This window comes from Mytilus californianus, unplaced genomic scaffold (genome assembly GCF_021869535.1).
Source record: "Mytilus californianus isolate M0D057914Y unplaced genomic scaffold, xbMytCali1.0.p SCAF_12, whole genome shotgun sequence".
In the NCBI taxonomy this organism is placed as follows: domain Eukaryota; kingdom Metazoa; phylum Mollusca; class Bivalvia; order Mytilida; family Mytilidae; genus Mytilus; species Mytilus californianus.
In genome coordinates this window covers 65053866-65077639 of record NW_026262604.1, presented here as the reverse complement: position 1 = coordinate 65077639, position 23774 = coordinate 65053866, and the positions used below count along the sequence as shown (strand labels likewise).

At 32.4% G+C, this 23774-nt stretch overlaps 1 protein-coding gene and 1 long non-coding RNA gene across 2 annotated transcripts; both read left to right on the top strand.

Annotated features, from left to right (window-relative positions):
- The first annotated feature begins 2592 nt into the window (after positions 1-2592).
- On the top strand, positions 2593-4770 carry LOC127722214 (metallothionein 20-III-like). The gene is made up of 3 exons (XM_052229119.1): positions 2593-2644; positions 3473-3589; positions 4636-4770. The coding sequence occupies exons 1-3, from the start codon at positions 2617-2619 to the stop codon at positions 4707-4709; spliced, it is 219 nt and encodes a 72-aa protein (XP_052085079.1). The 5' UTR covers positions 2593-2616; the 3' UTR covers positions 4710-4770.
- Positions 4771-18482: 13712 nt separating this feature from the next.
- Positions 18483-21825, top strand: LOC127722216 (uncharacterized). The gene is made up of 3 exons (XR_007991695.1): positions 18483-18630; positions 20012-20128; positions 21671-21825. It is a non-coding gene; the product is annotated as an uncharacterized LOC127722216 (long non-coding RNA).
- Positions 21826-23774: the final 1949 nt, after the last annotated feature.

Below are 23774 nucleotides of genomic sequence, written 5' to 3'. Positions count from 1 at the left end.
AATGGAAGTTAAAAGAGAGAAGAGTTTATTTTCCAATTTATTACGCCTTATTCAAACTCATCAGTCGAAAATAAAACTATGAACAAATAAATACCCGTTCTCTAAATCACCTTTGGAGTTTGGAACTTTTGGTATATATGGGCAAGTGGTTTAAGGAAGGGGATGAAATTGTTCCTTCTATTTTTAAATATAATCATGAGACTGATCTGTAGTTTTCGAAAACTAAATCATCATTATAGATAACCATGCTCTTGCGAAAATAAAAGTTTATACTTTTCAAAGATAATTTGAAAGTCTTTTATTACGAAAATATGTGTGCACTGATTTTAAGGGTAAAAATGCAAGTACGTTTCCTTAAAGCTGCATTTTCTATAACATTATAGAATAGAAGAAAACCATCAGATCAAAGAAAACTGTGTTCTTACTTTCAGTTACCTGTGCGTGTGAAGCAGGATGTACTGAACCTACAACGTGTAAATGTATGCTGCTAGTAACATTTAAAACTTGTTCCCTCATGTTCATCGGTTCGAGATAGCCGCTTTGTTCTGTTGGAGCGTAACACACTAATACTCATAATACTCAGCTGTAATAAGAGATTAGTGTTTTATCGTTTGAATTGCTTTACATTTGTCATATCGGGGACTATTATAGCTGACTATGCGTGATGAGTTTTGCTCATTGTTCGGTGACCTATGCCCTATGTCCTATGTCATTTGGTATCTAGGGGAGAGTTATCTCATTGGCTATCATAGCACATTTTCTTATTGTATATTAATGTCCCATCAGCACAAAACGGCATATATAAACTACTGTTTTTGCAACATCGTATTGATATGATCAAGAACACATTACATGAGTGAAATTGAGTTAGGATTTTTAGACAATTAATAAAAAAAAAAAGAAAAAATAAAACACAAAGAAAATAAAACACAAAAAAAAACCACAAAAAAGAGGGGAACATTTCCATACCGCCTGTGTAAATAGATATACTCCCTTATAGTTTTATGTTTGTTATGTCAGTGAATGATGGATATTAATCGTCCTTTTTCAAATGTCATTTTGACATAGTTTTTCTTATTCATAAATATGTATGGAAAAATGTCGGAAAGTATGAATTTATATCGGTAGTATTAACGGTCAGTTATTCATTTATTCATTCAAACTTTAAATTTGCGAATAAATAAATACCCGTTCTCTAAAACACGTTTAGAGTTTTGATTGTTTGGTATATGTGGGCGAATGGTTGTGGGAAGGGGGTAGAATTGTGTCTTTGTTTTTAAATATAATCACAAGATTGACCTGAATATTCAACAAATTAAATTATCATTTTTGCTAACCGTGCATAATGGTTTACTTTTATAAATTTTGACTTGGATGGAGAGTTGTCTCATTGGCACTCATACCACATCTTCTTATATCTATCAGCGAAAATTACATTTCATACTTTTTTACAGATAAATTGAGTCTCTTATTACGAAAATATGTGTGCACTGATTTTTAGGGTGGAAATGAAAATAAGTTTCCTTAAAGCAGCATTGTCTGTTACATAATAAAATTAAAGAAAACTGTGTTCTTATTTTCAGGTATCTTTGCGTGTGAAGCAGGATGTACTGGACCAACAACGTGTAAATGCATGTTGCTTGTAACATTCAAAACGTGTTCCTTCAAGTTCATCGATCGGTTTGATAAACTCGGTTTGTGCTGTTGTGGCGTAACAGCGGCTTATAATCAACTGTAATAACGGGTCTATGCCCAAGCAGCACAAAACGGCATAAATAAACTACTGTTAAGAGCAAGAACACATTAAATGAGTAATACTCCCTTATATAGTTTATGTTAGATATTAAAATCATCAACTAATTTAAACATTCTAATTGCAACTATTATTCATAGGTCCAACATTATTACTGAAAAGAGATAACGACTCGTACTTAATATAATGTCAGTATAGGATGAATATTAATCATTCCTTCATATTATTAAATGTCGTTGTGACATAGTTTTACATATCTTATTCATAAAGGTGTTTTGAAACGTGCCAGAAAGTATAAACTAAATATATATCGCTGTGAGCAAAACATCACCTGACATAAAGCGTGTGCAAAACATCACCTGGCATAATCCGGTTCAAACCAATTGCTATGTAATTACGCAGTGACATACAGATTTCGACATGAGGCTCTCAAGAAGGGTCAGTATGTTGTCCGACATACGTTAGGTTATAAAATGTTAATATACATTTAGAAATAAAATAAAAAATCCAAATATACAATGATTTAGATTGGTCATATTTTTACTATTTAAACCACGTCCTTATTAAGTTAAGCTAGACTTAAATGTTGAAAATGACATATGAGATAGATTGTACTATGTCGGACCTCAGATAACACAGTTTTTGCACACGAATTCATATGAGATAGATTGTACTATGTCGGACCTCAGATAACACAGTTTTTGCACACGAATTCATATGAGATAGATTGTACTATGTCGGACCTCAGATAACACAGTTTTTGCACACGAATTGTTCTCAAACGATTATATAAAAATCGGCATACTATCAGGCGTTACCCATTCTAATCTTTATCGTAAGCAGACCAACTTAAACGAATAAAAATGCCTGGACCTTGCAAATGCATTGAAAGTAAGTACCATATATATATATCTAAAATATTTAATTTGTTACTCGTAGACAATCTGTGGTGAAATATAATGCGTGTTCGTTATTGAATACAAATATCATGCATATTCATGATATTGTGACGGCACATGTCTTAAAAAATGTTAATGAGTGCATTTAGGTTATTATTAGAGATTCAAAGATATATTGTAAAATATATAAAGGACGAGGGAAGGGATGTTTTAATCATTATTTTGTGAAAATTCGTAGCAAAATATAAGGTATTTTTTGGTTTAAAGTACAGATATAAAAATAAAAATCGATTATGCGGTTTTGGACTTTTTTTTATTGATATAAATTTTAAGATAACTATAATGCGCAAGAAGTATGTACACTCTTCTCGATGTCTTAAATTTGTTCCTCTTTTACCTCTCATCTCACTTTTCCCGTCTACTTTTTCAATTGTTCATTATCTATTACTGTCACCCATAAGAGGAGACCAATTATTATTCTAGGGGAGGCCAGACGGATTTTTTGAGGATTGAAAAATCATTTATTTTCATGCTTATTTTTTTACCGCGGTCTTATCAGGGCAGAATGTTCATTTTCGATATGCTCCAGCACCCTCCCCCCCCCCCCCCCGGGCACCCCCGGAAAATCAAATGGTCATCATAAAACCTAGATATCGTTCATAGTTTACATGCAATAATCGTTATCTTGAATATTAAGATATTTTAATAATAGGTAAAAAAAGGGTCAGATATTTGGCATTTATATGCTACAAGTTGAAATAACAAGATTGATCATGAGTCATTTCAAATAACTTATTCGCCTCCTTTTCTTCATGTGTAGCGAACGTGTGCTCCTGTGGTGCTGGATGCAGCGGAAAATGTTGTCAATGTGGAGACGCCTGCAAATGTGCAAGTGGCTGTGCATATCCTGGATGTAAACTTGTTTGCAGATGTTCAGGTTTGTTCATATTTACAGTATTTGAAAAAGAATACACATTTTATTTATATTATTTCAATTTCAACAAACGTGTGATTTTGTTTTCTGTACAGTAACTGCTCAAAATTGCGCATGCGTAAAAAGTTAAAACAATGCATGATTGGATGACTTATTTTTCAGGAGGTTATATTTTTTTGATTTACATATTTCTTTGTTTCTTGACTTATGATAGATTATCGAAGTCTGCATGATATAGATAACTTCTTATTTGTTTTTGTTTAGACACCGATCATTTATTATATGAAAATAAAAGTCATCGTTTCAGAAGAAAAGTTAAAAAAAAAGTTTGCTGTGTTCTTGTATATATGTGACTATTTTTTTTATTTTTTTATTTTTTTGTTTTTGTTTTTTTTTCTCTTTTTTTTTTTTAGTTTTTTTCCTTATCAAAATCAATTATATGTTTTTTTCTCGAGACAAAATAACACCATGCCCCACAAAATAGGAATTATTGGTGATTTAGATCTTCATATGTACCATAAAATGTCCTAATACACGACAATAAAATTTGATCCAATTGCACGTACAAACATTCAGCAAAAAGATCTGATGAGGATTTGATAGTTCCTTTTGTTTGCTATTGTCTGTGCATATATATATATAGAGGTCTCGTCTTAGAATATAACAGTTTTAGTCTACTTACCAAAATAATAATATGTGGTATGATCAACGAAACAACTCTCCACCAGAGAACAAATTACGTAAGAGCTACATCACAGCAACTATAGGTCACCGTACTACAAACAATGATCAAAACCCATAACGCGTGACAGATTTAAAAGTCGCACAAATCAATAAACAGCATGATTCACGGTGGAACACAAATATATGACTGCGTTTAGTGGGTACATCTGATTTTTAGTTATATGGTATGTCGACCAATTAAGATTTTTCATATGAGTTTAATGTGCACTTTGCACAAGTAACATTATTCCTTTGACAATTATTAACAAATTTGGAGATTTGATATAATATTGTCTATATTCAGAGGGGTATTTATTATATTTTAGGTACTTGTGTATGTGGATGTGATTGTACTGGTCTGTCAACCTGCAAATGTCAATTTGGATGCTCCTGCAAGTGAAAAAAAGACTGTCACAACGTTAACGTGCATAATACATTCATACTTGTAACTCGTATCATTCATAAATCGGTGATGTTCACTGATATCAAATAAACAAACTTTTAATAATCTTGTTGTTAAACAATATGTATTTTGTATTGAAAATGTTTTGCGTCCGTAAATGTTCATTCAATTTTAATAAATAATTGTTGTTTTTACAGCTTTCGTTTCTCAGTACATGATTATCTGGTAATCACAAACAGTAATTGAGTTAGAAAAATGCACGAATGTCCTTCAGACAGTAAAAAAGAACCGATTTAATCTACTTGCTATACACATTAAACCTTAAGCTTACATTTCAACTCGTTCATCAAACCAATCTGATTGAAATACAGAATGTATATCAACATTTAGTATAGCAAACCGTGGACACAGGATCTGTATTAACATCAGATTGTCCTCAAATAATAAAAATGACTAGATTGTTTCTAGTAGTGCGCTCGCCGCGAATGCATGTTGTCATTGTTTGATTGTCCTCAAATAATAAAACTGGCTAGATTATTTCTAGTAGTGTTCTCGCCGCGAATGCATGTTGTCATTGTTTGATTGTCCTCAAATAATAAAACTGGCTAGATTATTTCTAGTAGTGTTCTCGCCGCGAATGCATGTTGTCATTGTTTGATTGTCCTCAAATAATAAAACTGACTAGATTATTTCTAGTAGTGTGCTCGCCGCGAATGCATGTTGTCATTGTTTCGATCCCCGGCTAGGTCAATCATTGTTGTAATCCCTAGTACAAACCAAAGACTTGAGAATTGGTATTTGTTGCTCACATCAGACACGCACCATTTAGAAGTAAGCATAATGTGTCCGATTGGGATATTTGTTCCTGTTGGCCTGTATTACCTCGAAACCTAGCACGTTGAAAATACCAGTGGGTCGGTCTGATGCATGCTGTTTTTAAAAAACACATTTCACATTTAATTTACATGTCAATGTCCTAGCTGAATATTATGCAATATTAGCCGTTTAACGTTCAGCAGATATCAATCAATCAAAAGGACACCACTAACAAGGAGGGATTTTTATTCGGCAATCGAAGAAACTTTCTATACCACTGGATTCAGTAGTTGCAATTTGTGTGTATATAATTAAGTGTTCTAACTTTCAGGACTAGACCAGTCATGTCTCCCCACAAAGCTAAAGAAAATTGCCTCTTCCTTAAAGTATAATTATTTCTTTTATTCTAGTTTTCCCGTCTTTTTTGTTTGTTTGTTTTAATTTTTGTAAATTTTGCACCGAGGGAAAACAATTGCCTCGGTAAACTTTCTCTTTGGTCTCAATGGAAGCTTTGATCGTTTTGCAACTGAATAATTTCATGTCTAGATATTGTAAGTTGTCCTGTGTGAGATGTGCACGTTCTGGAATAAGAAGACACTTTGGTGTCTCATTCTGAACTTCCGTCAATTACAAGTTTGCGTAACGCCATATCTGCTGATACATTCAAGTGGTAAGGAGGATTTGTAGAACAAGCTGAAAAGAACGCACTGTGTTATTTCAGTTTTGTCTTCACATGTCACATAAAGATAATGATGTTATAGAGAAAGTCCAAATAACTGTTCATTCCTGGGAAATAATGGAGCGGAGGCCCGTATCTGAAAATATGTTCCAGCCCTGTAAAAGTTGTTCCGGAACTAATTTTTAACCAAATGTGAAATAAGTTCCGGAACAAATATCACAGCGCCATGAATTTCGTTCCGATATAAATTGTTTAAAAAAAAGTAAAATAAATTCCCGTTATAAAAGTTAAAAATTTTTGAAATATCAAATTAAGTCAGCATATCTGTTGTAAGTAGATAATATTTAATAAAAAACAAATGCACAATTAAGATTAACAACGGTGATAAATAATTTAAACACCGTGACTATTTTAATTTTTCTACAAATTCTGATACAAAGTAACAAATATGTTTAATCGTAATATTCATATATAAAAGATTGGCGACATTTTGGCTCGTTTGGACTTGCGTAGGACAGGAGTTGAGGTATCAACATGGCCTGATTCTAGAACATCTATCCTGTCATGATCAACAGATGTGTTGACAACAGACGTATTAGACAAAGTTGACATATTAAAGTATGTGTTCAAAGATTTCTCTGATGACATGTCATCGGTTAACATGAAATTTGCCTGGCCTGATGGAAGATCAACATCTGAATCTGAATGGTATACACATGACACATGATGGACCTGTGCTTCAGTGACAACTAATTTGTTCATTGCACTGACATTAGCTACGTTTTCATTTGTACTCGCAGTTGCCAAATTATCATCTTCCATTTGATTATCATCATCATCATCATCATCATCATCCTTATTGTTGTTGTTAGCATCAGGTTGATACCAAATTTTCGAATTCTTCTGATTGTGAGGTCCAATATTTTTTTCACCATTACTGAGCATATAGTTACCTTTGCCGCAATACTTTTTGATTGAATATGGGTCCTGATACCTCAATTGTTATACGGTTGCTAAGCCAGCTTTGCGGTGGAAATTTTTTAATAAAACTTGTTGTCCTTCCTCATAAGTTTGTTCAGATACATAGTGACGGTTATCGTAATTAACTTTTTGTCTCTTTTGAGCAATCTGTACATTTTCTATTATTTTATTTTCTATGATCTTCCTCCTGGCAACCAGCTCATCTACAATTTCCACATTAATTTCATTTAGCTGAACAATAGGCGCAATTCCTTTTTCATTTATTAAGATGGGCTTTCTCGCATACATAGCTTCAAAGGGGTTCACTTTAGTGCTTTCATGAATACCAACTCTGTAGGCAAATAATGCTTCGTTTATAAATAAATCTCATTTCTCAGGTTCTTGGTCAACCAATTTATTAATCATTGTTTTAAGAGTGCTATTAATGTTTTCAACTAAACCACTGCTTTGGGGGTGATACGGGCTTGTTGTAATATGTCTTATATTGTAATCTTTAAACGGATGGTCAAGAACTTTACTTTGAATTCCCCACCACAGTCCGAAATAACTTGATCTGGAGGTCCAAATCTAAATATTGTATCTGCCATTTTTGATGCGACTTCACTAGAGGATTTTGAGTAGATTGGTACAGATTCCGGCCACTTTGAAAGATAGTCAACCATAGTCAAAACATACTTGAAAAAAAATAATAATCTTTATTGTCATATAAACAAATTTAACATGTTTGTGACAAACCGAAAAAAAAACTAACATACACTCATACATATAATATATGTTACATCGGTTGTGTTATTTATACAATTTCTAAGCTAGCTTATCTATTCAAACAGTATGAAAACTTCCTGTCTAAAAATGAAATTATCTAGCTATAGAAGACATAGAAGAAAGACATACAACAATCGGTTTAAACATATTTAAAATTATCTGTTATCTGATTAAAATGTTCCTATAATAGAATGCACATTTGTAGACAGATTAAACAGTTATTTCCCTTTATTATGGTTTCATTTTACAAACATATTATCCTCAAACAAAGGGGCCTCGGTGGTCGAGTGGTCTAAGTAGTTACTACTGTAATCACTAGCCAGTCAACACTGAGGTTGTGAGTTCGAACCCCGCTCGTGCGGGTGCACTCGACTCCAATCTTAATTGACTAGGATTGTCAGTTTTCCTATCGAAGGTCGGTGGTTTTCTCCGGGCGCTCCGGCTTCCTCCACCAATAAAAACTGGCCGCCACGAAATAGCACAAAAGCGGTGCTTAAAAGTGGCGTTAAAACACCAAAAATCAAATCAAATCAAATCCTCAAACAAAATCAAAACTCATAAACATATTATATAATTTAAATGTTAACATGTAGGAAAAATCCTTATATTTAAAGTTGTAAAAAACATATTTAAATGTTTAAATGCAAAATATACAGATATAAATATACCGCGTCAATTCATACTGCATGTCAGTTTATAAACTTATTGGGTACATTTTCTGAATTCATCAATACATTAAACTTAAACCAGTAAGGTAATATATTTGTTTTAGGTATTTTTGTCATATAGCTCTTCAACTGTTTCGGTACTTGTACATCCCTCGGATTTCAAATGTTTGGCTTTGAGCGTTCCTGATGAAGGTAAATCCAGAAACGCGTTTCGGACGCATGAAATTATTAAACGTGTTGTTTTCAATTTTTCACTTCATTTATGTATTAAGTTTTCTTGAACATACTTGAATGATACTTAAATATTTAATTAAGGCCTACATAAATGTAATATAAAGGATTGTATCTGTAGCCATTAGATGATAATGATTGCTTCTGTTGAGTCAGGAAAGGTCCTATCAGATCTATTCCTATCTTCCCCCAATTGCAAACTCTTCTACCAACAGGGACAAATGTGAGCTCTGGAATTGCAGTTTTAGCCTTCTTGTGTTTCACATTGTTGAACATATTGTTTTGTATCACTCACAATACCTTTCCAGTAATATCCAAAGGATCCATATTGGATGTTTACACTTTTTATTATTATATATTATCAATGTATTGCTTGTTTTATAATGTACTTGAATGATAACTTTAAACTCACTAATGACAATGCTCATTATTAAAGATAAGTTGTATAACCAGTGGAACATATTTCACAGACTAGGAACTTATTTCACCGGGTAAGGAACAAATTTCATAGAATATGAACTTATTTCACAATGTAAGGAACAAATTTTATAAACCCAGAACTTATTTAACAAGGTAAAGTGTGGAACTTATTTTATACTTACATTTGTAAATAGAAATTGTCTGTGAAAAAAGTTCTCCCGGTCTATATTTCATTTGATATTTGTTCCACTGGAACTTTTATCACAGGAACAAATTTTGGCTCACAGATACGCACGTCGTTTTTGTAGTGGGACTGAAAGGATATTTATTTGTGTCTTTAAGTGGTATTTCGGGATAGTATAAACAAACTAGTATTTATGCATATATGTTAATAGATTATGTGTGTTTTTCGTTTGATAAATATTGGATGTAGAATCGTCTGTGAAAAGTGAAATGGTACAACTAGAATGAATTTCCAGGTATGTAACACTCTAGTATAGGTTATTTAACTAATAACGGTGTGCTCGATTTTAAGTCATATCGAAAACAAAATGTGATTCTATATTTCAAACCATTTTATTTGATGAAATAAAATGAAACAAGAAAACAGTATTTTATGCACAACCCAACATTTTGTCTTTCCCTTTGCTAATTACAACGAACAAAACTTGTATGCATTTTTTTGAATAGCAATACAAGCAAACTGAAAGTATTTTTCATTCTTCCCTACTTTCAGAAAGGAAGCAAAAAAGTTTTAGATACAAAAATACGCATGATTAAAAGCATTTCTAGATTCCGTTTTGTATGCATTTATCTTAAGTTGACAACCACCTTTTAAATTCATTTAAACATTTTTTCAAGATTAACGCCGTTTATTTGCACTGCCCATATAACTCTTATATTTGCCACTGGACATATAACAACAGTGAATGAATTCGATTATGTTACGCGTTTCTTTTGAAAATTGAATAAAAAACCCGCCCAATATTTAACACAAGCCTTATTCAAATGATATCCATATCCCCTCAAATTGTATTCATTAGTACAATATCTAAATTATAACAGCGAACAATCAAATAAAATACCGAATACACCATTTTGACCATTTCAGTTTCTTGGACTATTTATTCTATTAAACCACAATATTATTGTAGAAACTATCCGAATATTTTGTGTTTTTCATTTATATATATATAAATATGCAACAAACGATTTTTACTGTACAAAATCAAAATATTTCAAGGAAATGATATCTTCAACGGCAAAATTAAAATCAAATCTTTATGAGAAATATATATGAGACAATATCTGAAAAAGTCTAATTTCCATGTTTCATCTTTCACCAGCAATTATTTTTTTATTCAACCATCTTTTTGGAAAAGTTTAAGTTTCAGTATTAACTAAAGTATATAATGCACCAACTCTTGAATTAAACACTCATTCTTATATTTCTTCCAATAAAATATTGTAATCTAAATGTTCAACCCCCCCCCCTAAAATCATGTTGTCCCCTGTGTTTTTTTGAAAACTAAATCATTTAAATAATATCCAAATTAATTAAACAGGCGTCCGATTATCACATATATGATGTATTATATAATAAACTTGCCCCTAATTAGTCTTTTTTTTATTATAACTAAAGCATGTAATAAAATTTTGCAAATTTAAGAGAAAAAATATTTTTGTCCCAAGGGGTAATTTACCTCCTGTTACCACTGGGTTTTTTTTTACCTGTGGAAATGTTTACAAGACCAAGAGTTTTTTTCCCATAACGCATTGTGAAGAGCATCATTTCCTGAATGCATTAGTACAAAGAAATAATTGGACGGGCGGCCAGGTTTGAAAATCCTAGCCCATCTAAGGAAAGAATTTATAGAAAAATACTTATTGGTGTTCTATCCTGTTATAACCTTTCTTGCACCTTCTAAGAATATTTCTATGTGTGCACCTCAACATTAAGTGTGTTTTTATATCATCTTTTTAAAAATTATATGTCACAGGAAATACACTTACATTTAATGTGATAAAAAGGACAAAAAGTATCGCGTAATTCCTTTCTGTTACACAATAAAAAGTAACAGCATAACCATAATCAGTAACAGGAAGGATGTTAAAGACAATTTTACTGATGAATCACAAAGTTAATCTACTATATGTCAAACATTTCATTTAATATAAGTTATGATCATCATATTGAATAAATCTCAATATAATATACAGTATATTGAATGAAAAGACAGGTTTTTTTACTTTTGATCACAGCAGAGAACATTGTGCAATTCTAGTATATATAGTAGATGGTAACAGAGAGGAATTTATTTTAGAATTTTTCATTACCTAGGCAGATTTGTCATCTTGCAAATACAGTTTCAAAAGATAAATGACATTGTTTGCTGTTATCTTTCAATTGTGGCCAATCTGAAATGATGTATTTTTCTTAAACTATGGAATAAAGCAATTGTTTTGAAAAAAAATTCCTTCCTGTTACCAACTCTGTCCTGTGACTTGTCCTGTTACTCAAGATTCTGTCATGTTACCGACATATCGGACTATATTTTAGTATATTTCTTAACCTTTTGTATTGCAAATGCTAAAATGAATAATTGGCATTTGATAAACTATTGCAGGATATACTAGTAAACCACAAATAGTATCTTAAACTTATTCCTTATTCCCATTAGAAACTTTTTTAAATTGATTCACTTTGGTAACAGGAAAGAACTGGAACTTTTTGTACCATTTTTTAAATTGCTATAGTTACCACATTTAACAATTGTTTGAATTAAAGACAACAGTTCCTAGATCCTCAATGTGTGTTCTTCGATTTGTGCTATTAAAATACCGGTTTTAAAGACATTTTTTTTTGGGTTTTTCCTATTGTCAAAAATTTGACTTTTTCAGATATTGTCTCATATTTTCTCTTACTTTCATTATTGAATAATGTTATTGTGCTCAATATTACTATGGAATACACTGACTTACACACAGTTAACACATTTGATATTTTGTAAATGCACAGAAGAGGAATGGAACTCAATGGAAAATATTCGTTTTTACCCACTTGGATACTAACCGTGACAAAAATTCAGCCAAGATTTGCATCGGAAAACAAATTGTGGATTATATTGTTGAATTTTAGTGAATACGATACTATATTTTACACAATGAAATTACGACTCGTTAATAAAAGCTGTTTGTAAATAATGAGATATTTAGTGTCCATTGTATTACTACAATCCCAATTTGAAAAATCCAGTATCAGTCGTTTTAGTAGATTTCATCTTCATTCAATATCGCGTTACGTCCTTGAGATTTATTCCCATGGGTGAACACTTTCTAAGAAAAGTGCCCATGGAAATATCCTAAGGGCAAAACGTCCGGATGAATGAAGACGAACAATAGAAAATAACTCTCCATTCCTGAAAAAACTGGAGAGTTTGAACAAAAGATTTACGTCAAAAAATATATCAGAAACTTTAAACTTGTCCCTCCCCTAGTCTTTCACAGCATATTTAGTTAACATTAACACATACTAGTACATCAATCAAACTGTACTGTAGTGCTGACAACGCGTGCTCTTACGTTCATGTGGTTGAAAAATCAAGAAGCAACCAAGAGCTTTACCCCTAGAGGAGCCTAGTGCGCTTGAAGAAGTGTGTGTCTTCGTCTCAGGGGTAGTATCGTAATTTAATAGATATCCAGGCAGTAAAACATAAAAGGTGACGCTTGTGGTGCGTTAGAAATCAAGTAGATGAATGTGCAATTACGTACAAAGGGCATTTTTTTCAATTCTCGACTATATGCTGCTTGTAACATTTAAAACCTGTCCCCTCATGTTCATCGGTTTGATATAGCCTGTTTGTTTCGTTGGGGCATAACACACTAATAATCAGCTGTAATAAAGAATGTATGCCTTATCAGCAGAAAACGGAATATATAAACTACTGTTATTGCAACATCATATTGATAAGAGCAAGAATACTTTAAATGAGTGAAATTGAGTTAATATAATAAAAAATATTTATTAAAACAAATAAAAGCTAGAAAAAACCCAAATATATGGAAATATATAGAAATAGTTGGGGGTGCATGTCCATAGCGCCTGTCTTGTCATATTGAAGTTTTTGATACTTGAATTAGAAATACTCCTCTATAGTTTTATGTTAGCTATTGAAATTATCGACTAATTTAAACATTTAAATTTAAACAATGAGTCACAGGGCCAATTGTAATACCGAAAAGAGAAACGACTCGTACTTGATATTATAGTATGTCTGTTAAGTCACTGTAGGATGGATATTAATTTGTCTTTCTATCAAAGGTCATTGTAACTTAGTTGTACATATCTTATTGATAAATTATAAATTTACATCGATATGGTATTAACGGTCAGTTCTTCATTCAAACATGAAGGGGATGAAATTGTTCCTTCTTTTTTTAAAATATAATCATGAGATTGATCTGAAGTTTTCAAAAACTAAATCATCATTATAGATAACCATGCTCTGGCGAAAATAAAATTTTATACTTTTCAAAGATAATTTGAAAGTCTTTTATTACGAAAATATGTTTGCACTGATTTTAAGGGTAAAAATGCAAATACGTTTTCTTGAAGCTGCATTTTTTATAACATTATAGAAAAGAAGAAAACTGTTAGATAAAAGGACACTGTGTTCTTACTTTCAGTAACCTGTGCGATTGAAGCAAGAGAATACTGGACCTACAACGTGTAAATGTATGCTGCTAGTAACATTTAAAACTTGTTCTCTCATGTTCATCGGTTCGAGATAGTCGCTTTGTTCTGTTGGGGCGTAACAGACTAATACTTATAATACTCAGCTGTAATAAGAGATTAGTGTTTTCTCGTTCGAATTGTTTTACATTTGACATTTCCTGGACTATTATAGCTGACTATGCGTGATGAGTTTTGCTCATTGTTGAAGGCCATTCGGTGACCTATAGTTGTTAACTCCTATGTCATTTGGTATCTAGTGGAGAGTTATCTCATTGGCAATCATACCACATTTTCTTATTGTATATTGATGAAGATATTGATATGATCAAGAACACATTAGATGAGTAAAACTGAGTTAAGATTTTAGAAAATTTATTAAAAATAAATAAATGAATAAATAAATAAAACACAAAAAAAAAAAATCATCGACTTACTTACTTGAATTTTTAACTTTAAACAACAACTCACAAGGAACAATATCAGTACCAAAAAGAGATAACGACTCGTACTTAAAATTATAGCATGTTTGTTATGTCAGTGTATGACATAGTTTTTCTTATTCATAAATATGTATGGAAACTTGTCTGAAAGTATCAATTTACATCGGTAGTATTAACGGTCAGTCATTCATTTAATCATTCAAACATTAAAATTGCGAATAAATAAATACCCGTTCTCTAAAACGTGTTTGGAGCTTTGATTGTTTGGTATATGTGGGCGAGTGGTTGTGGGAAGGGGGTAAAACTGTATCTTTATTTTTAAATATAATCACAAGGTTGACCTGAATATTCAACAAATTAAATTATCATTATAGCTAACTGTGCATCAGCGAAAATTATATTTCATACTTTTTTATAGAAAAATTGAGTCTTTTATTACGAAAATATGTGTGCACTGATTTTTAGGGTGGAAATGAAAATAAGTTTTCTTGAAGCAGCATTATCTGTTATATTATAAAATCATACTTCGCGTCATAAATTATTTATTCGCAATTTTAATGTTTGAATGATTAAATGAATGACTGACCGTTAATACTACCGATGTAAATTCGGTACTTATCGTGAAGTAACTAAAAAGGAGACTATCGTGTATTTGGTGTTAATTATCCAACACACAATGAAAGGAGACTATCGTGTATTTGGTATTAATTATTCAACACACAATCAAAAACCCAATAAGACTTACTCTCGATTTGGTTTCTGGTTTCTGAGGTAACAGGCATATTAAAATTTGTAGCTCCTGCAGCGACAATTAAACTGTCACATACGCATGTCTACAAAATACAAATTTATTTACTAGTATATAAGAAAATTAGGTTCCAAGTTTACTGATATGATTGTCTTTATCTGTTCATGACGCGATAATGGGGTGTTTAAATATAAAGAATAAAGAAAAATGGACAAAATCAATAAAGGATAAAAAAAATGAGCAAAATCTATAAAGAATAGAGAAAATGGCTTAAAAATTTAAAGAATACAGAATTGAAGGACCCCCTTCCATACCCTCATTTATATTTGCATACAGAATATGCATTACCATCATACTTTGTAAGTTTTAATACCACGTGGATAACACTTCTATCCTTCATCGATCGTCTCTATAAATATGATTATAATAGTTCGTTGATTAATTTATTCAAAATACAAAAGCCGCCATGGTTTTTCTTTATCCTCCAATCTTTTCTTCGATTCAAAATATATTAGACTGAAATATATACTTTAAAAGGTTTTAACAACATTTTGGTGTAATTTTTAACACATGAGCAAGTAAAAAAAAAACGCCTCAAAATAGCTCGAAACTGTAAATCTGACAGATTTGACGAAATTTTAGTATTTATCCAAAAAAGATATATGCAGGATATCCTTAACAACAACCAAAATTCTGTGGGAAGTAAAGCTATAAATAGCTTTTTGTATACATGTTATTATTTTTGGTAAGATACGTCTTTCGATGCAAAATTTTACAAAAGCATGTTAGATTTGCAATATTGTCTTCATCAGCTGAATCAGGATCGCTGAATTTAATTTTTATCTATTTGAAATATATGTAAAATTGTTGGGAATATGTATGACAGCATCATATAGACTTCATCTCCATTAACAGAAGGTTTTAACTATTTTTAGATTTTGACCCTGTGATTGAAAGAAATACAGCGGAAATTGGACCGACCTATATAGGGCATGTGTGGGAGATTGCATATACGTAAACAAATACAGAGGAAATTGGACCGACCTCTATAGGGCATGTGTAGGAGATTGCATATACGTAAACAAATAAAGGGGAAATTGGACTGACCTCTATAGGGCATGTGTGGGAGATTGCATATACGTAAACAAATACAGGGGAAACTAGACCGACCTCTATAGGGCATGTGTAGGAGATTGCATATACGTAAACAAATACAGCGGAAATTGGACCGACCCCTATAGGGCATGTGTGGGAGACTGCATATACGTAAACAAATACAGGGGAAATTGGACCGACCTCTATAGGTCATGTGTGGGAGATTGCATATACGTAAACAAATACAGGGGAAATTGGACCGACCTCTATAGGGCATGTGTGGGAGATTGCATATACGTAAACAAATACAGGGGAAATTGGACCGACCTCTATAGGGCATGTGTGGGAGATTGCATATACGTAAACAAATACGGGGGATATTGGACCGACATCTATAGGGCATGATTGGGAGATTGCATATATGTAAACAAATTCAGGAGAAATTGTTTCTGAATCATATTTTTCATGTCGGGGCCTTTTATAGCCGACCGTACGGTATGGTTTATCTCATTGTTGAAGACCGTACGGTATGGGTTTTTTTTCATTGGTGAAGACCGTTCGGTTGCCTATAACTGCTTACATCCACTTCACTTGAACTTTTGGTGGATAGTTGTCTCATTGGCAATCATACCACATCTCCTTATTTTTATATTGAGAGTTACTTTTAAGCGTTGGTGTTTTAAAGAACAAGAGTTACTCATAACGAAGTTGAACTAATATTTTCAAAATTTTGTTTGGTTCACAATCACGTCATGTCGTGTTATGCATCTAAGTCAATTCAGTTCTCATCTTGGCTATATCAAGGCGGCCTGATTTTTATGGTGGAGGTAGCAGTAGAAACCAGAGAGAACCGAAAATCGGTGGGAAAAGGGGATGTTCAAACTCATAAATAGAACTCAAACTGCCAACGCCATGAAAAAAACGAAAAACGACCAAGAGACAAACAACAGTACACAAAAATCAACATAGAAACTAAAGCAACACGCACCCCGAAAAAAACCGGGGTGATCTCAGGTGCTCCGGAAGAGTAAGCAGTTTTCTGAGTCGAACGTACCTGCCACGAGCGGTGTTCGAACTCACAACCTCAGATCTAGTGTAATAGATTCTGTTGTCAGTTTCTCTAATAATTTTGTGTATTACAAATTAAAATGACTAACAGTATGTGTATATATATTCAATTTCTATAAGTTAAAAACTATAAATAGTTTTATGAAAGTAAAATTTCGCATCTCTAACTATCAATGGGCCGACTTTGCAGAAGATCACTTTATCATCCTTTTATAACGAAATTGCAAATTCTCAAAATCTAAACACGATAAAAAGTTGATAATTTAAAAGTAGATGTTAATTACGGTAATGATTTGAATTGAGTAGTTTATTTACCAACAACATAGTATTTTCAAAGAAAGCAGATTGAGTAATGCTTTAAGGTTTTTCTTTCAAAATCTACCATAGAGTTACCCGTCTTTATTGATTTCTCTTTTATGTTTCAATTTTAACAAAACCTACTAAACTAAATTGAACAACTTGCAATGAGACGAACCTCGCATTTTCCACGCTTCAAAGCCTTACCCACTATGAAATTTCCTTATCAAGGAAGTTACCAGACGCTTACATTATCAAGCGATTGTTTTCCGTTTTGGTATTTAAAATTTACGTTTTTTTGCTGGGTTCCTGTAAACATACCGAACATTTCCTTTAAAAGGATTGTTTACGTCTTTTAATCAAGTATTTATCAATTATGTTAACTTAATGGGTACACTATATCACACTCGAGATATCTTGGTCAGTCTGAGTGGTCAGTTGACATAGTTAAATGTTGATTTGTCCTTACGTTGGAAGGTTGCCAGAAATTATAAATTATTGTACGTGTGAATTTAACATGACATCATCTGACATCTGACATAATCGGGTTTAAACTGGAACTTGTTATTTCCGGTGTAAATATGATGAGGCTTTCAAAAGGGTTGACATGTTACTCGACATACCTGTACTTTGGAGGAAATAACGAGAAATCAATATCAAACTGTGTTTATATGTGATAATAATATTTCATAAACACAAACAATTATGCCTTTATTGAATTTACCAACAGCTGACAACACAGAAATAGTAGTATAGATGATGTTAAGACGCAACATACTATGTCGAACCTCAAATTTGCACACGGATTTTCACACGAACATATAAACAGACATATAAACAGACATATCTGTTTTGCACACGGGTCTTCACACGATTGTAAATCAATATATATATATATCAGAAAGCACAAATATCAAACTTATTAGAGATACTACGACGAATTAAAAATGCCAGGACCTTGTAACTGTATCGAAAGTAAGTACAAAGTCATGTTCAAAATTTAAATTTTATGCTGATTGTTTGTGTGTATCCATTCAACGATTTACCAGTGCTCACATTTTAATGATAATATAAATCGATTTACACGTTACAATGTGATTTACCAGTGCCATCCCCCTTTTTCAAATCATTGTTTGCTTCTTTAAACGTTTAACTTCTAATCTACACAATGATATAATGCAAAATGATAGGGGCCTTTTAAAAATGTTACCTTGTTTCAGGCTAAAGCAGGTAAATGTTTAAATTACTATTATGTTGATTCAAATAATAGTGAAATCTTTTCTGAACGTAACGTTACTTCTATTAAATTTTATTTTATAATGAGGCAGTATATATACATAGCTCAACATTTATTTACTTTTCGATACGTAACTAGAAAGAATATACTTTAAAATAACTTATTGATTTTTACCGACAATTGAAAACAGGAAATGGTGTGAATTACATATTATCACCGTTAGTGCTGCATTTGGAATTTCATGGTCCATGCAGCTGATATTATTAGTCCCCTACCGACGAAGTCGAAGGGGACTTTAGGTTTGCACTCCGTCCGTCTGTCCGTCTGTCTGTCCTTCTGTCAGTCCGGCAAATCAGTTTTCCACACTTTTTTTCTTCATCCTTGAAGATATTGATTTGATATTTAGTACATTGTTTTATCATAGCAAGTTAAACATCAAGTTGGAATTTTGTTCCGGTCTGATAATTTTGTGCAGAGTAAAAGTCCTTGGACTTAAAAAATTCACTCAAATATTCAGTTTTCCGCACTTTTTTCCGTCATTCTTGAAGATATTGATTTAATAATTGGTACATTGTTTTATCATGACAAGTTACAGATCAAGTTCGAATTTTGTTTCGGTCTGATGATTTTTTGCAGAGTTACGGTCCTTGGACTTAGAAAATTCACTTAAATAATCAGTTTTCAGCACTTTTTTTCGTCATGCTTGAAGATATTGATTTGATAATTGGTATATAGTTTTATCATGACAAGTTACAGACCAAGTTTGAATTTCGTTTCGGTTTTGATGATTTTTTGCAGAGTTATAGTCCTTGGACTTAGAAAATTCACTTAAATTATCAGTTTTCCGCACTTTTTGCCGTCATGCTTGAAGATATTGACTTGATATTTGTTGTATAGTTTACACCATGACAAGTTATATATCAAGTTAGCATTTTGTTCCAGTACAATTAATTTTTAACCGGTAAGGGACTATGTATTGCCATGCAATACTCTCAGATTACTTGTTTCTCTTTTATTATAATCAAAATACTAAATTTGTCTTTAGTGATTTTTCATGAAAAAAGAAATATCAAACTGTACAATGTCAGAACTTTTAGTTTGTTTTTTGATTGTTTGTAGCAAATGTTTGTATGTGTGGCACTGGCTGCAACGGTGAAGGTTGTCGCTGTGGTGACGCCTGCAAGTGTGCAGGTGGCTGTAAATGTTCCGGATGTAAAGTAGTTTGCAAGTGTTAAGGTAAGTTTGCCTTCCTATTTTCTTGTATACAAACATATATGGTATCATTTATATTTGTAATATAACGGTCAGTTATTTATTCAAAGGTAAAATAATAAGAAATTGATATCTAGTTTTCTCTAACACACCTTTGGTATGACATGTAGATTGGCTAGTGGTTTTGGGGAGTGGATGAAATTGTTTCTTTTTATACGCCCGTTTACAGGACGTATTATGGTATACCGTTGTCCGTCTGTCTGTCCGTCCGTCCGTCGTCAACATGTCGGACATTAACTCAAAAAAGCTTCAACCAATTTGAATAAAACTTTGGTGAATTGTTCTATTGATGTGAGCTCCCTTTGGTTTTTTTTTTTTAAATTTAGATTTTACGTTTTTGAGTTATGGGGTTTTATTTATTAAAAAAGGGGGGATTTTCCAGTTTTCGGACAATAACTCAAAAATGCTTTCACCGATTTGCAAGAAACTTTGGTCAATTGTTCATATCTATTAACATGAGCTCCCTTTTGATTTTTATAAATTTTAGATGTTATGTTTCTGAGTTATTGAGTTGTATTCATTAAAAAATGTTTTCGGACAATAACTCAAAAATGCTTTCTGCAGTTCTCAAGAAACTTCGGAGAATTGTTTAAATCTATTGATGTAAGCTCCCTTTTAATTTTTATAAATTTTAGATTTTACGCTTCCGAGTTATGGGATTTTATTCATAAAAAGGGGTGATTTTCTAGTTTTCAGACAATACCTTTAAAGTGCTTTGAGCAGTTTTCATTAAACTTTGGTGAATGGTTTAAATCAATTAAGATAACCTCTCTTTAGTTATTCACAAATTTTTGATATGACATTGAGGAGTTATTGAACTTTATTCGTAAAAAATGCGACTGGTGTATCATGCGCTCTAGGCGCAGCTGTTTATTAAGATATAAAGTTGAATTGACCTGAAGCTTTCAAAAACTAAATCATTATTTAATATAGATAACTATACTCTCTTGAAAAATACATTTCACCTGTCCATTCTAAATTGAAAGTCTCTTCACCTACCTAAAATTGTGTTTACGGATTTTTACACTGCAGCTATAATACTTCTAGTTGTCTTTATCTTCCAAATATAGTAACAAAGGGATATTTCGTGCAATATCGACTTCATGCCACGTCACTTTTTCTTCACAATTTGGGGTTCGTTAAGGGATGAACAATACGTTTTATTTTTCGTGTTTGCATTTGCATAACTTTTTGTAGTCACTTTTAGCTAGAGTATAAAAACAATATTAAGTAAATGTCAGACAAATATTAACTTTTTTGTTTTCGGCACAAAACAGTAGAAGTTTCTAAGCCTCACTTAAAAAAGTTGATATTTTTCTGACATTGATTTAATATCGTGTTATGCTTTTTGTGAGCCCATTTAATGGAAATAAAAGATCTTCTTCTTCTTCTATTGTATATAAAGAGGTGCAAACGAAAACAAATTACTGTGAAGTTGCAGTGTCTATTTCATAATAAAATAGAATAAAACTGTCAAATTAATGAAAACTGTGTTCCTACTTTCAGGTAGCTGTGCGTGTGAAGCAGGATGTACAGGACCTTCAACGTGTAAATGTAAATCGGATTGTTCCTGCAAGTGAAACAAAAAGACAGAACACTCGAACTTATTCCATGCATCAAAATATTCATTTTGTATTAAAATTTTCATGTTCATATTGAAACTACTTTAGCTTGTTAATCTAAAATCCAAAACCAGAGTTATTCCGCTTAGAGTGTTGTTTCGTGTCCTCTTTTCCTTGAATGTGACCTACCAAATTAGATTTATCACTTAATTTGTACTTACATAGCTAATACGATGGGTGATATTTGTGGAGAAGGATCTACTTACTCTCCCGGAGCACTAATAGTTTTTTTTATGGGGTTCGTGTTGCTCAATCTTTAGTTTTCTACACCGTGCTTTGTAGACTGTTGTTGTATCTTTTGGTTTTTTTTTGTATTTTTGTCATGATGTTTCAGTTTGTTTTCAACTTACGAATTTGAATATGCCATTGGTACAATCTTCCGCCTCTCTTTTGTTGCATTCGTTTTTCGTGAATGGCATTATCCTTTTTGTGAATTATTGTTGGTTCTTAATGCAATTAACGACACACCTCCTATTTGCATTTTTAGCTCACCTGGCCAAAGTTAGATTTTTTCATCACTTGGCGTCCGTCGTCCGTCGTCTTATGTTAATTTTGAAAAAAACAGTCTTCTCCTCTGAAACTACTGGGCCAAATTTAAAAAAACTTGGCCGCTATCATCATTTGGGTATCTAGTTTCAAAAATGTGTCCGATGATCCCGCCTGCCAACCAAGATTGCCGGCATGGCTAAAAATAGAACAAAGGGGTAAAATGCAAGATTTGTCTATTATTTTGAAAACCGTTATAAATAGAGGAAAAATCATACAGGAGCAGAAATGTTCAGAATGTTGAGCTCGACCAATTGTTAATGTACGTCAAAACTGTCAGCCGACTTCTTATAGGAGTTATTTCCCCTAAATGACAAATTTTACCACTTTTTTTTAATTTTTAACCGGATTTGCGAAGGAAATATCGGTTATTGAATAAGGGATGTACGGCGGGCGGTCGGGCGGACGGACGGGCGGCTGCCAAACAGTGTCTCTTCAATAACATGAAAACGCTGTGATGATTTTTTTTCAAATTTAGATATGTTGTTTCTTGTGACTAAATGAACTAGGTCTAGTTCAATTTTCACTATTTTAGTATTTATCCTTTTTGAGTTATCTCCATTTTTAATATCCAAAAGCGGTATTTTTAAATATTTTTCTCTTGTTATCATATTATGACTAAGCGTAGTAAATGTCTTATCTCAGAATTAAAATTAGAGTGACAGATTTATTTGAAAATTTTCTATTTTCTAAGTGGTGATGATTATAAGCTATATAATTAGACATTTTGAAGTAAATTACATTATTAATTATTATATATGTAATGCTAGAGTACTCTGTCAAACTATAGTTCTGTTCAAAAGAATAACCCTTCAGATTTGGAAGTTTGATTTAATTAGATCTGATAAATATCTTAGCATATGATAATCATTGGAGTGACAGATTTATTTGAAAATTTTGTGTTTCCTGATAAGATCTGTAGGACTGTTTATATAAATTTACTAGAAGGACTGTACAAATGAAGTTTGAAATTTACTGTTTATTATTATACATTTTGTAGATAATTAAGTCTCCCTAAACCATATATATTCTTACCAACACCCCCCCCCCCCTTTCAATTTGAGAATGTGCTTTTATCTTATAAAACGGTCGAGATCCCCATCCCTAAACCATATATATTCTTGCATGGGACAATAAAACAAATCAAATCTAATATTGGGGAGTCCCCGGGTTCATCACACCCCCTTCTTTTTTAGAACTTGTAAACTGTCAAGATCCCCACCCTGAAACCATATATATTCTTGTATGGGACAATAAATAAAATCAAATGAAATGAAAGGCGAGTCCCCTGGGGTCACCGCACCCCTTCCTGTTTAAGAACTTGTAAACGGTCGAAATCCCCAACCCTAAACCATATATATTCTTGTATGGGAAAATAAAACAAATCAAATGAAATATAGGGGAAGTCCATGAGGGTAACCCCCATCCCCCTTCTTTTTGAT

What these genes read in the sequence shown, in the direction of transcription:
- LOC127722214 (XM_052229119.1), top strand. Translation starts at nt 2,617, where the DNA reads ATGCCTGGACCTTGCAAATGCATTGAAA. An exon ending in ACCTTGCAAATGCATTGAAA is followed by an intron (nt 2,645 to 3,472) that starts GTAAGTACCATA and finishes CTTCATGTGTAG; the next exon opens with CGAACGTGTGCTCCTGTGGT. An exon ending in ACTTGTTTGCAGATGTTCAG is followed by an intron (nt 3,590 to 4,635) that starts GTTTGTTCATAT and finishes ATTATATTTTAG; the next exon opens with GTACTTGTGTATGTGGATGT.